The 14792-nt window shown below is 39.6% G+C and overlaps 1 protein-coding gene across 1 annotated transcript in view; it reads left to right on the plus strand.

The window, feature by feature from the left end:
- Positions 1–14792, plus strand: part of LOC110153344 (disco-interacting protein 2 homolog C) — a 304174-nt gene that overhangs the window by 265414 nt on the left and 23968 nt on the right. Inside the window, exon 24 of the mRNA XM_055151871.1 lies at positions 14634–14714. Coding sequence (XP_055007846.1) covers positions 14634–14714 — 81 coding nt within the window. The remainder of the gene's footprint in view (positions 1–14633; positions 14715–14792) is intronic.

A 14792-nucleotide genomic window follows, 5' to 3' on the forward strand; every position in this document is an offset into this window, starting at 1 on the left:
TTAACAGCTCCTTTTGACTTTAGTTCAGTAGAGATTGGAAATTCCAGGTCTTAAATGATCAAAGTGATTCTAGTGAAGGAGTGTGGAGTTTAAAAATACAGTGGAGCACTTCCTGTATTAATACATGACATCACAAGGTGGAACAGAGTGTTTTCTGTTTGAGAGAAGAACTCATCTTAAATGTGCAGGGTTTGTGTGTAAAACATGTCTGAATGAATCAAAACACAACTCCAGGTTAGGGTTGGGCAGTAATACAGTATTACCAGGTCAAAAAGTAGCAACGGTATCAGTTACATTACTGTCATTAAAAAAATCTGCAGCACATAAGGACCTAATATAATATTATAATTTACTGATACCTAAATGTGTTTGCTCAGCACAAATGAATGTGTGGCTGTATTTTCATTTTAATGCATCACATTTTAAAACTAATAATGTCTATAATATTTCTTTAACTGTGTGGGGAGTTGATGTTTGATTAGTTTTGTTCCGTTGTCACTTTATGCTCATAGACCAAGACAAGACGGCAAGTCCTAGCACAAGCAAGTTGGTCCAAAAAAAATACTAGTACTTCTGAGCATCACGTGACAACAGAACGAAATTAATCGAACGTCATCTTCCCACGCAGTTAAAGAAATATTATAGACACTATTAGTTTTAAAATGTGATGCATTAAACTGAAAATACAGCCACACATTCATTTGTGGTGAGCAAACACATTTAGGTATCAATAAATTATAATATTAGGTGGAGATTTTTTTAATGACGGTAATAAAACTGATACCGTTGCTACTTTTTGATACCGTGTGATACCGGAATAAGTATCGCCCAACCCAGACCTGGAGTTGTGTTGTCATGTGACGCTCATAAGAGAGACCAAGACAAGACGGCCACAAGTGAATTGGTCCCAAAAAAAATACTAGTACTTCTGCAAATTGGCAGCATTTTGGCTTCAGGTGCACATTTGTTTACATTTTACAGAAACAAAACTGAAAATCACATAGCTCATTTGCATAAACTATAAAGCGCTGATAAAAACAGCTCTTTCCTTGTGCGCTGATGCTTCTTTCGGACTAAAGGACACGACTCATTGGAATATGAGTGTTCTGCGACAGAGGTGTTCTGCTGATGGTGAGTCTGTTCTGTGCGTGTCGAGTTGGAGATGTGAAACTTTTCAGAGATTATAAGTCTGCAGGTCATACACATTAGACCGTATAGTGGTGTGGCTTCGTAGTTTACCAAAGTCGTACGAAAACATTTTGGTAATACGGTAATAGTGTGTACCGCGGTAAAATCCTGAGAAGGTTTAACGGTATCAAAATTTGGATACTGCCCAACCCTACTCCAGGTCTGTTTGTGATGAGGACACGACATTAGAACAGATCAGAAAATACAATAATACACGCAAAAGTTTATATCAGTAGACTTATAATAAAAAACAAACTTTAAAAGGTTGCAAAACTACTTGTTAGAATATGTCTACACTTCTGTTGTGATGTGATTTGTTACAACTGGAAGGGCATCTGGTGTTATCCAAACAAATTAGTCAAGTTTTATTTTACTGTTCATGTGTATATATCCTTCCAGGAGGGAGCTGTATAAACACTCTGTCCCATTCATTTCCATAAGACAACAAAATGACGTTTGTAGACACCACATGTAATTGTTTTTTGTTTCTATGTTCATTACATTTGCCAGCACGTAGTAACATTTGGTGCGCTTACACTTTATAAAGGTCACTATTGTACACAGGATTTGGAGGCCTTGATGAGCTAAAACAAAAATATAACTGTCAAACCTTTGTTGCCCGGTGTATTTTTGGTGTGATTACGTCTGGAACAACTTATGCTTATTCTGGAGCGAAATGCTAGGTCAATAAACTGCGTAAATGAACGAGGCTAAACACGTCTACATGTGGTAAAGTTTGGTAACGATGCTCGCGTGTGGTCCGGTGGCTGTCCGTCTCCAGAACAGCCCTGCCGACTCTGACTCTCCCACTGAAAATGCATGGGAGCTAACATATCGAAAGGGTACGAGCTTTGAGAATGTGGCCGTCCTGTTTGCAAACACTGGGCCTATTCAGAGCAGATACTTATGACTCAAATGATGTTGCAGCGACAGTGGTTTGTGGGGATGCAGGCTCGCTCTGTGTAAGCACGCATGCTTCTCTCTTTTTCAGTGCAATTAACACCACCAAAATAATAATTATGAGGTAACACTTTATAATAACTACACCTTATTTAGCCTTAATAAAGCATGAACAAAGACTTAATTAATAATGATTCACGCTTAGTAACTACTTAATTACTACCTGAATTAGCACTTAACTTGCACTTCATTTGCCTGTGCTGTAAATAGTATTTCTTACTTAATTACTCATGAACTAACCATTTGTGTGTGCATTTGTAAATGTATATTTAAGTACAAATTTGAGCATTTATTAATGATTAGTAAGCCAGGAGAGAATGATTTACTAGTAATGCATTATTGTTTCTGGAATTTGACCAACCTTAACAAATGCTTAATAAAGCATAATTAGTCTTCACTTTAGAAAAACTCTCAGAAAGATTTAACTAACAGATAACAGCTGCCTGAATGATCATTGCGTTGCATTATTAGTAAATCATTCTCTCATAGCTTACTAATCATTAATAAATGCTCAAATGTGTACTTAAATATACATTTGTAAACATGCAAATGGTTAGTTCATGAGTAAATAACTATTTACAGCACAGGCAAATTAAATGCAAGTTAAGTGCTAATTCAGGTAGTAATTAAGTAGTTACTAAGCGTGAATCATTATTAATTAAGTCTTTGTTCATGCTTTATTAAGGCTTAATAAGGTGTCGTTATTTTAAAGTGTTACCATTTTTTATTTGAGTCTAACTTTTGGGTAAAATGATACATACTGTGGCTTTAAAGTTTCTACATCACACAAATTTGATTCTTGTGAGCTTTGAGACACGTTCTAATGTAGTTTCCTCCTCATAAACAGGCCTGGAGTTGTGTTTTGTTTCGTTCACGTTCATGTTTAAGTAATCTTTTATTATTAGACTGTAGGGTTGTCCCGATCCGATCCCGTGATTGGAAATCGGGGCCGATCACGTGACTTGATCTGGACTCAGATGTTATGCTCTGATCAGGTATCGGATAAATAATCGGATAAATAATATACATACAGGACACACAGCACACAACAGTTTTTTTAATTTTAATTTTTTAACTGAGGCGCGGGATTTGTTCAGTTAGTGTGACTATCTGTCCGAGGGCCTGCTGTACTAGAGGCACACTCATGCTGGGACTTTTGTGCTGTGCCGTGCTCGGGCGCTGTTGCCTGGGGTTCTGTGTTTACACCTGCACGGCCGATGGCGTCGTCGCTGTCCCTTATCGGGGTTGGACACGGATGCTTTAAACTCTAGTCTTACTGCAGGTGAATATAGTATTTAAATACATTATACTGTAAGAATGACATTGTAAATATCACAGTTCTTAACGTGGAGGTACAGAATGAGCTATGTGGGTGCACAAAGAGAGTTATGAAAAATAAATGTCATCTTGTTTTTATTTGGTAAGATTTTGTATTATTTGGATTTCATAGACGAAGCCTAAATGTTTCAAATGTAATGCACATGCAAACATATAATATCAAATATACAAAGTGTAGCTTGTGCAGAGTCTCAGGTCTGATCTGATTCTGGTCTGGTTCCTGTTTTGTCCAGTTCATTAAGTTTACTAAGTTACACATTCCAAGATCCAGACGGTGAAAAGTCAAGATTTTCAACAATGATGGTTCATGGTTAGAAAAGTTAATCAAATTTAAGTCTTCTACATTTGATTTTTCACACTAAGTTCAGCCCAAATACAACACATTGAAATCAACACAATCTGATCCCCCCACACATCCTGGATCTTATTCTTTGCTCTTAGTTCATTTCATAATGTTTTATAGAAGTATCGGATCGAGGCTCGGTAACGGCAGATACTCAAAATCAAAGGACTCAGACTCAGGGGGTGATCGGGACATTCCCATTAGGTAGAGATGTAACAATAACCGAAATATCGTGATATTGTATCATCAAAGTTCTCACAATAATATCGTGGACCATCACAATATATCGAATTACAAGTCTCTTTGCTTAAATGAAGAGTTATTGTGCAGCAAAAGAAAAAGACTACATAGACCATGATCCTTTGCTCCATTTCAGTGCAGATTACAAGAAGAAATAACAGTTCTAACACTTTTAAGTCTTGTCAAGGCATTTTAAGAGCAAAAAGTGGCATGTTAACAGTTTTGTTTGCCCCACAAAATATCGCAATAAATATCGTACCGTGAGATGTATATCGTGTAAATATTGTAACAGATTTAGATATTGTTACATTCCTAATCATAAGCCTCCCCACCATATCGTGAGCTTTCCCATGATATCACATTAAATATCGTACCACAAGGTTCATACCGTGACAATATCGTATTGTGATATTTGGATATCGTTACACCCTTACTATTAGGCTGTGTATGTTACCAAAGCTCAAAATGCTCTCTTCCACCTTGTGATGTCACATGGTGGGAGGTTTCACGTTAACAGTGGCCTTTTACCTTTTTTTCAGTAGTGTGGGAATTATTCTGTGTTTTTGATGTTTCATTCAGGTTAATTCACGGTGCAATATGGAAGTTCCCCACTGTCCCTTGACATGATGTGTTGTCTGGACTTTGAAGTGTCAATGAGGTTGTTATGCACTTTGAGATGTATACGAGACAGAAACAGGGTGGGTCTGAATCCTCTCACATTTGGGCCCGATCATGCAGAAGTAAACAGCAAGGCCAAAAATTCAAGTTAATGCATCTGATGTAAAAAATGTATTCAACAGATACATATGTACTCTAGTTTATGAAACTGTTTACCTTTTTTTTCTAATATTATTGATAGAAGAGGAGGAAACACGTCCACGCAGCATGATTTAGTCCTGGTTTAGTCCTGGTTTAATCCTGGTTTAGATCTGTTTTAAATCTAGTTTACACCGGGTTTTAGTCCTGGTTTAGACCTGGTTTAGATCTAGTTTAGACCTGGTTTTAGACCTGGTTTAGTCCTAGTTTAGATCTGGTTTAGATCTAGTTTAGACCTGGTTTAGTCCTGGTTTAGTCCTAGTTTAGACCTGGTTTAGTCCTGGTTTAGTCCTAGTTTAGTCCTGGTTTAGTCCTGGTTTAGATCTAGTTTAGACCTGGTTTAGTCCTGGTTTAGTCCTAGTTTAGACCTGGTTTAGTCCTGGTTTAGCCCAAAATGTGAAAACAGGAAAATACCACCATGTAATCCATTTATTTCAACAAAGTAACTGTAATCCAATTACCACTCATTGAAACAGTAACTGTAACCGAATAGTTACTCATAATTTGTACTCTGATTACGTAACTCCAGTACATATAATCTGTTACTCCCCAACACTGATTACCACATGACATCACACGGTGGAACTCAGCCTAAATGTGCAGGGTTTGTGTGTTAAACATGTGTGAATGAAACAAAACACAACTCCAGGTCTGTTTGTGACGAGGAAACGACCAGATCGGAAAATAAAATAATCTGTGCCTCTACAATCAAAATAAAGCAACAGTTTCCATGTGAAATCTTCTTGAGAAACCGGACAAATGGGCGGCCGTGTGCAGATGCAGTAGCAGTGGTCCCAGCTGTCGCACACTGGGCACATGTAAATGAGAGGCAGAGCGCGTCACGGACCACTCACTGTTTGGGGCTTATGAATATTTCAGCACTTTTTCAGAGCAGAGATTCACAGCCAACAGCGCCCAAGCCACAGGGAGCCGACTTTTAACTACTGCTTATCAAACCTCCTACATTTTTTATATTTTCAACTATATTAAGTCATAGTTTTGCCTGTTTTTCTGTTTAAAAATAACACAATAAATATTTCAACCAAGACAGGTACAAACAACAGAGTACGGGGTGATGAATAATGGAAGGACAGAATATTCATGAGGTTTGGTTCCCGGCTAAAGGCGACACTATGAAGATATAATTTAGTTTTGAATTCTTAATCGCTTATGGTAATAGTTTCCTAACACAGCAAGATGGATTCTCGTGATATTTGTTGTTTGTTGAGTTCACATCTTGGCATGCCACCACTGTAAGGCTGATCGGGCAAGCGGACCAATCGCGTCGCAGCTCTGAGGTTTGTGCGGAAGTCAAAGGTGAAGGGCCCAAACGGACCAAAACAAACATGGTGACGCTGAAAGATGTACTCCAGCTTATTTGAGGAAAAACACAGGCTTCGTTAAAAATGTGCAGAACTGTGTGGCTTTGTTGACAGGGAAGATGTCTGAGCTTTCTTCTCATCTGGATGTTTGATTTTTGTCTTGTTCCGCTGTTGTGACACTTCAATCAGATTCAAATAATCGTCATGACACTCCGAGTTTTTCTTGAAATTCTATCCAAGAACTTCTCCATGGAGTGTGTTTACATGCACATCAGTGTCCCGGTTATGGTCGGGTTTTTTGAGTGTCCCGGTTTCGTCATGGTGCATGTAAACACAGTATCCTGGTTTCAGTATCCTGAATAAGGCAGTATCCATCCATCCATTTTCTTCCACTTATCCAGGGCTGGGTCGCGGGGGCAGCAGTCTAAGCAGGGACTCTGAGACTTCCTTCACCCTGACCCCGAGGCGTTCCCAGTTATTTGTGAAAAAAGTACGAAAATAGACCATTCTATGCCTTATACTGTATTTTCCGGGCTATTAGGTGCTCTGGATTATAAGGCGCACTGTCATTAAATGGTCTATTTTTCAAACTTTTTTCACAAATAAACCGCACCGGACTTTAAAGGAAACACAACAGTGTGATGGGTGAGTGGTTTTGTTTGTTTGTTCGTTCACGGTGACTCTGGGCTTTGTTCAGTTGTGGCGTGTAGGGAGGGTGTGTCTGGGACCAATGGATTGTCGGCGTGTTCGCAGTGACTCAGTTGTTCAGTCGTGTCTAGAAGTGGCACATTGCACTCGCTTTTTCGGTTCGTTCCTCCGTTCCGTTCCTCGTCAGCGTGGAGTGATGAGTGTGTCTGTGGGTGTTTTTGTCTGTGTCGGTCGCTGTCTGCTCCGTGTGTGTTTGTGTGTTCTGTGGGTGGTGTGGCTTTGTAGTTTACTGAAATCGTGCTGGGTAGAGATGCGCGGATGGGCTATTTTTTCATCCGCAACCGCGACACAAAACTCATCATCCGCCCGCTGTCCATTTTGCACCGAAGGTTTTCAAAACCGCACCCGCCCGCCATCCGCCGATTGATTTTAGATTTTAGAACAATCATACAGCAAACAAACTAAGGAGCCTCGATAAAAATGCAAACTCTATAGCTCATTCATTCCAAAATTCGCTCAGCGTGTATGTTCGCATTCTTAATTGTCCGTAACAACCCCAGAACTTACCTGGTTTTCTTGCGCAGCTAATTAACTGACAACGTTTTCCGACTAGGCTATTTTTTAACCTTCTTGCCTTCGTGTTGTTACATTCTGAACATTCTGCCATTGCCCGATGTTATTTCAAAGTCATAGCCTCACTCCATCGGTCTTTCTTTAAGTTTTAAATCCCCGAGTGGCAGTCTACGCTATAATGTCTGCGTGTTTTTAAAATATAACTGATATCGAAACAAAATAGACAGATCATCTCATCCAGATGAACCTTTATTGAAATCAGGCAATGCCCTCTTTATATTCCAATTGAAATAGGCAAGAAAAAATATGCGTAACTAAATAAATATGGCCCTATAGCCACTTATGTGTTGGCAAACAGCTGAAATAAATGAGAAATAATTAAACAAACTGCATATAATATGTGCCTCGTAAACCTTAGGCTATCAATAACCTGACACAACCTTAACCTTCAGAACATGAAACGAGGTCAAATGGGCTAATTAAGGATATGACGTACACTTCATACTACAAGCACAGACAATGACACTCGTCTTTTCAGATGTAGGTAACAATACTAACAATAACTTCTTCTTATTTTTTTTTTTGTAGTTAAACTGCCACCCGCCCGAATTTAATTAAAATATAATTTTTCGTCACGTCATCCGCCCGACCCGCGGATTAACCGCGGATACCGCGGTTGTAACCGCAATCCGCGCATCTCTAGTGCTGGGACACCTGAGTGGATTCATGTATAGGGCGCTCTGGCTTGTGGGACGCGCAGTAGTTTTTTGATGGGGTTGGAGGCTTATGAGCGCGTCTAATAGCCTGGAAAATACGGTAATCCAGAGCGCCCTATAGTGTGGAAAATATGGTAAGAATCTGCTGTTTGGAAACATTTGGTTTGATCTGCGCAGTGGATCATAGCTCTTTAGTGCTGGTTAGGATCTTCCCGAGCTTCCTCTGCTAAAGGATCTTATGGTTGGTTTTATTTTTCCTGGTTTATTAAATTAAATGAAGGTTATTTTTGTGCTTGCGTATTTAAAAGATTATGTCAAGAAACCGGGATACTCCATTTGATCATGTACACAGGGCACATGTATACGCAGTAACTCGAATACTGCCATAACCAGAATATGGCTAATAACTAGGATACTGATGTACATGTATACGCACTCATGGAGAAAAGTCAATTAGAAAAGTTACAGGGAGCATCTTTAAGAATATTATAACTTAACATCAACATAACTGTGACAGAAAATGTGCATTTACAATTTTATGTGTCGCCGTGGGAGATTGACGCAAATCAAAATGGCCGTCGGGTCTGCTTGAGTCATTTGTCGACTTGTTCCACTTTATTCAGTCTGGATGTTACCGTAGAAACGAGTCTGTGTTCCCTGAGCCGATAAGAAGATCTCTCCTGTTTTATATTCAACACTGTGGACTCAAACACAGAGGCTACTATGAAATATTTCTATTCACAAAATCTACTCCTAACTGTGGACAGAAGTGAAAATGTAAGAAATTTCACAGCTGGAGCCGCACCATGTGTTCTGATTTTGAAAGGCTCTGTTATGCTCTCTGGAATGGAAATATTTTAACAAGTAGAAACTTATGAATTTATTCAGAACCAAAACCATAGCTTTTACTCTGGGCAACGGCAAATTCATTCTAGGTTTTTCCCTCTTCTCTTGCACTATTAAAATGTATATTAAAGTATATTAAAGCTTCTCATTAAAGTTATCATTTGCATATTTTAAACATTACACAACTTTATAACGTGGTCAATCATATCTGACCTTCTTTTTTTTTTTCTCAAAAGGAAAGATATTTTTATGTGTTAACAGCTTAAATGCTTACATTACAAATATAGAAAGAGAAAATAAAATGCTAAAATGCTCTCATTATGTGTCCATGACAGTAGTGCTCTACACAACAGGTCCTGGCACTTAAAATTACAAACAAACTTAGTTGTTTTTTTTTTAGGAAAACCACATTTATTTGCAACGATGTTTTGAATTTCAAGACTTGAGTGAACATAATGATTCTTTAAATTAAGTTTTCTGGCAAGAAGATACTTCCTTATAGACCAGGGGTGCTCCCACTTTTTCAGCATGTGAGCTACTTACAAAATGACCAAGTCATAATGATCTACTTAATACAAAGCCAAGCAAACTGCACTGAAACACTCTGTGCCCCTTTTTTGGACCCTCACCCACAGTTTGAGAACCTCTTCTTTAAGAGAACTTCCTCTGGCACTTTACACAAAACTGTGAAAAAAGTGAAGGAAGATTTTTAAACCTGTTTTTTAAAGTTCCAAACTGGAGTTACATTCTTTTCTGGTTTTGCAGTGATATTTACCAGCCTCTGCACGTTTACCAAACCAAACGCACATCGTGACAAACACAGATGCATTTGTCACTTTTGTTAGACAAACTTCAGCCAAATGTGGCAGTAGGTCTGTTCTGTAGATCTGCTCTATGCTGTAGACCTGCTTTGTGCCAACACTGGAACACAAATTTAGACTGGTTTTTGCTTCACGTTTGGTCTTGTTCTTCTAATCAGCCGCACTGTGGGAGGGGCTTGTGTTCGCTGTACGCAGGAAGGAGCGAGAGCGTGAAAAGGCGAGGGGCGGCGTGCTGACGTGAGGCAGATGGACAGGTAGGATGTTTAGGAAGTTGAACCTGCCCTGTGATGCACGCTGGTACACGAGGGCACACGCTGTCGCAGACGAGCCGTGCATAGGGAGCGTGTGTGTTTGTGATGCGCCGTAGAGTCTCCGCGGGTTTCAAATGAGCGCACAGGCTGCACTGAGACGCCCCACACGCTCCTGCACCCGCTACAAGTTTATTACCAACAGCAGCGGCCGGAATGAAATATGATCACACTTGTTGAGTGTCAGACCTTGAGTGAGAGACAAGACCGAGTCCAAACGCGATCGAGTCAGAGACGAGACACGGAGATCTACCCACACGACCTTGGCCATCGACTGGTAGATCGCGATTGACGTATTGAGCACCACTGTTCTAGCCTCTGTTGAGGAAGTAAATGCAGAAGAGAAAATGATTTTTGGACCTCTGCGTCAGTGAGCACAGACCACTGAAAACAACACGATGCCATGTTGGGTTCAGATTTGATTCTAGTTCTATGAACGTATCCATAATGCTCCCAAGGACTGCTGCCTAAGAACACCTCAACCAAATACAGTTACTGATCTAACAGTTGTACTTGGGAATTTACAACAAATTATTTTACCATCCTAAAGCTCAAATATTATCAGGTTACATAAAAATTACTGAAGTCTCTATTGAAAACTATTGCAAAGAAAAAGTACCTGTGATCAATTCTGAGCCTCAAAATATATTGAACGATAATTCGATATAGTAATTATCCTGACAGGCCTACAATTTACTCTCTCTGTCTGTTGTCACGATAGATAAAGCTAGTCCCTCTGCCACCATGCTCCCCAGGTCTCCTCCTGGTCTCCCCCCTGATGTCTCCCCCTGGTCTCCCCCTGATCTCCCCCTGGTCTCCCCCCTGGTCTCCCCCTGGTCTCCCCCTGGTCTCCCCTGATCTCCCCCTGGTCTCCCCTCTCCCCTGGTCTCCCCCTGATCTCCCCTGATCTCCCCCTGATCTCCCCCCTGGTCTCCCTCCTGGTCTTCCCCTGATCTCTCCCCCCTGGTCTCCCCCTCTGGTCTCCCCCTGATCTCCCCCTGATCTCCCCCTGGTCTCCCCCTGGTCTCCCCCTCTCCTCCAGTAATAATATATCCATTGTTATTCATGTATTCTGGGGCTCAGTCTGTCAGCGTGCTTGTCTTACTTCCTAAACTCAATGAAGTCTGTAGCGGCTGCGTCATGCCTCGCAGACCTCCGGGGGGCAGCGTTTGTGAGCGATGAAAACATCAGTCGGCAGCTGTCGACTCAACTCTGGGATTTCATTAAAGTTTCATCTGAACTGAAGTTTTCCCTCTTTCTACTTCCTGTCTCACATTTGGTTTCTCACAGTGGACAGCACAGAGCACAGACCGGTCCAACGTTTTGATTCGTCGACCAGTCATTTGATGTAGATTCTAATGATTTATATGGAACAACAGCAGAAAGAAGTGAGCGAGAGTCAGAAGAACTGGTATTTTTTGATATTTATATATAAAAGACAGTTAATAGAATGATGGAATTTGAAGCGTTGCAGATTTTGTATTGAATAGTTTAGGTTGACTTATTTGGAGAACAGATTAAATTTAAATGTCTTTGCTCCTAAAATTGTCCTAATCAACGATAAACCAAGACTGTTGGCCGCTGATCACAGACGCTTTTCAGGTCTTAAGTATAATTTGTCTCTGCCTTAAGTTCAGTTGACCTACACTTTGTTATTACACTAATGCAGGGGTCTCCAATGTGAAAAAGAAAATGCCAAAGAGCTGCTTATTTTAGTGGTTACAAGAAATTGAGCAAAGGAAAACCTTAAAGAACAAAAATGTGTCTGTTTGCTGCAGGTGTTCCAATCAGTAGGAGCAAGTAGAGGGTGCTCTTGGAAAAAAGGATCAAAACTCAAACACAACGGACTCTTTTTTTTTTTTTTTTTTTGCCTGTACCGTGTCCTGTTCTTGTGCACCTGTTTTGTCTGCCTCCAATTAACTCCAGCCTGCTATTGGTTGATGTGTTCTACTTGAAGGCCACGCCTATGCTCTGCTTTTAATTAAGCCCTGATGAAGACCAGTTCAGGTCCAAACATGTTGGCTTTGGCCATTCAAATAAAGGCCTTTTAACTATATTTTTCCTCGTGCGATGTGTTAACTTTTTCTACTGTGTTGGAGTGCCTGGAGTCCATTGTGTTTGAGAAAGGAAAACCTTAGATGGGAAACAGTTAGATCTCTGGGTCCGATCAAGCAGTAATGGAGGGAAACGGGCAGATTTTTGACATTCAAATGTCTCTTATTCAGAAACTAGAGGGACTATTGAAATAAGTAAAGTATCAGAATGTAGGAAAGAGTTACACTCCAACAGGGTCAAGTTAAACCTGTGATATTCTTTCAAGTTGTTGACAAAAAATTTTTAAAAACTCATGTCGGTAACGGAGGGAATGAAATATGCAGCACTTTTTGGGCAATAAATCCAAACAGTGATAACTCTTGGTTCTCACTTCCATATCCTTAACAAACTGGTTTGAATATTTGCTTCATATAGTTTTCTACCATATGGTACAAGATTAGGTTGAAAAACCTCTGACTTTTTGACTCATGAGATTTTTTATTAAGAAAGATCATGGTAACGGAGGGAAAAGTAACGGAGGGAAAATTGTGCAAAAACAAGTAGAAGGTGCAGGATTTTACATCATTTGTCAACTTTTTTCTTCTGAATACTTTAATATTACTTCAAAATGAAAGAAACTATTTCTATAAAATATGTCAGTCCTTCCAAGCTAATTTTTTATCATTTTAAATACATTTTTTTTGAAAAATCATGTCCCTTCATCAACAGTTCAAAGATGGAATAACACAAGATATGATGAAATACATCCATTTATTTACATGATTTGCAGGTCTTTGAAATTTGGGAAATAATTTTTGTTCCATGTTTCATACATGGTCTGTTTAAAACATATGGAACTTTAGAACCAAAAATGGTACAGAAAAAAGGTCAACAGTTTCATAAACTAGAGTACATATGTATCTGTTCAATACATTTTTATATCAGATGCAGAACTTGAATTTTTGGCCTTGTGTTTACTTCTGCTTGTCCCGGCCCCTCTGTAAAACACAAATCTTTATCCATTTATTAGTGCTCAAAGTTTAGGGTGACCAGATTTTCAAAATAAAAAAACGGGACGTCACCATTTTTTTGGCGGTTGGTAATAATAAAATTGTGAAACAAGTGAGTAATTAAGGAAAATAGTTCTGCAGAGACCATTCATGACCAACATGTGAGTCAGTACAGTCATGTTTTGGTCGTTTTTAAGCAGTTTTTTATTTTTATTTTGCCTAAACCAGGGGTCTTCAACCTGTAGCTCTCCACACCCTTCCAAGTAGCTCACCAAAGGATTTCTGAAGTATACATGTTGTACTGAATGGCTCTTACCCGGGACAGTCCTACTTTTGAGCCCTGTGTCCCCTGTCCCAGCAGATTTATCCAAAACCACTGATTTGTCCCAGTTTTATACAAGAAATGTCCCAGATGACCCTATTTTTGACCAATCTGATCCCTGCCAACAGTAAAGAGAGGCATAAACAGTCATTTGTTTGGGTAAAATACAAAAAAGCTGCTTAAAAATGACCAAAACACAAAGAAAATGTGACTATACTGACTCACATGTTCGTCATGAATGGTCTCTGCAGAACTCATTTCACAGATTTATTATTACCAACCACCAAAAAAATTAGGACATCACAGTTTTTTTATTTTGAAAATCTGGTCACCCTAAACTTTGAGCACTAATAAATGGATAAAGGTTTGTGTTTTACAGGGATATAACTGTTCCTCATCTAAGGCTTTATACGCTCAATTTCTTGTAACGGCTAAAATAAGTAGCACTTTGGCTTTTTCTTTTTGTAAAGGTGGCTCACCGGAAGAAAATGTTGGAGACCCCTGACCTAAACAAATGACAGTTTATGTCTCTTTACTGTTGGCAGGGATCAGATTGGTCCAAAATAGGGACATCTGGGACATTTATTGTATAAGACTGGGACAAATCAGTGGTTTTGGATAAATCTGCTGGGACTGTCCCAGGTAAAATTTGAGCTATTCTGCACAATATGTATACTTCAGAAATGTTTTGGCGAGCTACTTGGAAGGGGGTGGAGAGCTTCCGGTAGCTCTCGAGCTGCAGGATGGAGACTCCTGCACTAATGTCTTCAGTTTAAATACAAGTTATAACAGTTAGAGTTGTTTCTTTAAACACATATTAATCATTCTTGTGGCTTTAATTCCCTTTTTGGTCACCTAACTTTGGTACTTTTTTCTGTGACGCAACTAAACTGGCAAAATCTGAACGGAGCATTTTTGAGTGCGCAGAGAAAATGAATTTGGAGTTAAAGGAATGAATGAAACAAATGTGAATGAAGCAAAACTACAGCTCCAGGCATGTTTTTGACAAAGAGACAATATAACGTTTACCAGCTTGAAAAAGTACATTTTGCATAATATATGTTGAAGTGAGCAAAGTCTTCAGAGGCCTTCGTTAGTGGTGAGTGTGAATAACCCATAGTAATGTGTGGTTTGTGCTTTGTGCGCAGTTCCTGTTCCTGTCCGAGGTGCTGCAGTGGAGAGCCCAGACCACTCCTGACCACGTCCTCTACACACTGCTCAACTCCAGGGTCAGACTCTATTACTGTAACACATCAACAAGATTCATTTCAGAGAGAGATCCGCAACATTTCACTGTTCAATATTCA

The sequence above is a fragment of the Boleophthalmus pectinirostris genome, unplaced genomic scaffold (genome assembly GCF_026225935.1).
Source record: "Boleophthalmus pectinirostris isolate CB_2022bp ecotype Guang Dong unplaced genomic scaffold, ASM2622593v1 HiC_scaffold_16, whole genome shotgun sequence".
In the NCBI taxonomy this organism is placed as follows: Eukaryota; Metazoa; Chordata; class Actinopteri; order Gobiiformes; family Gobiidae; genus Boleophthalmus; species Boleophthalmus pectinirostris.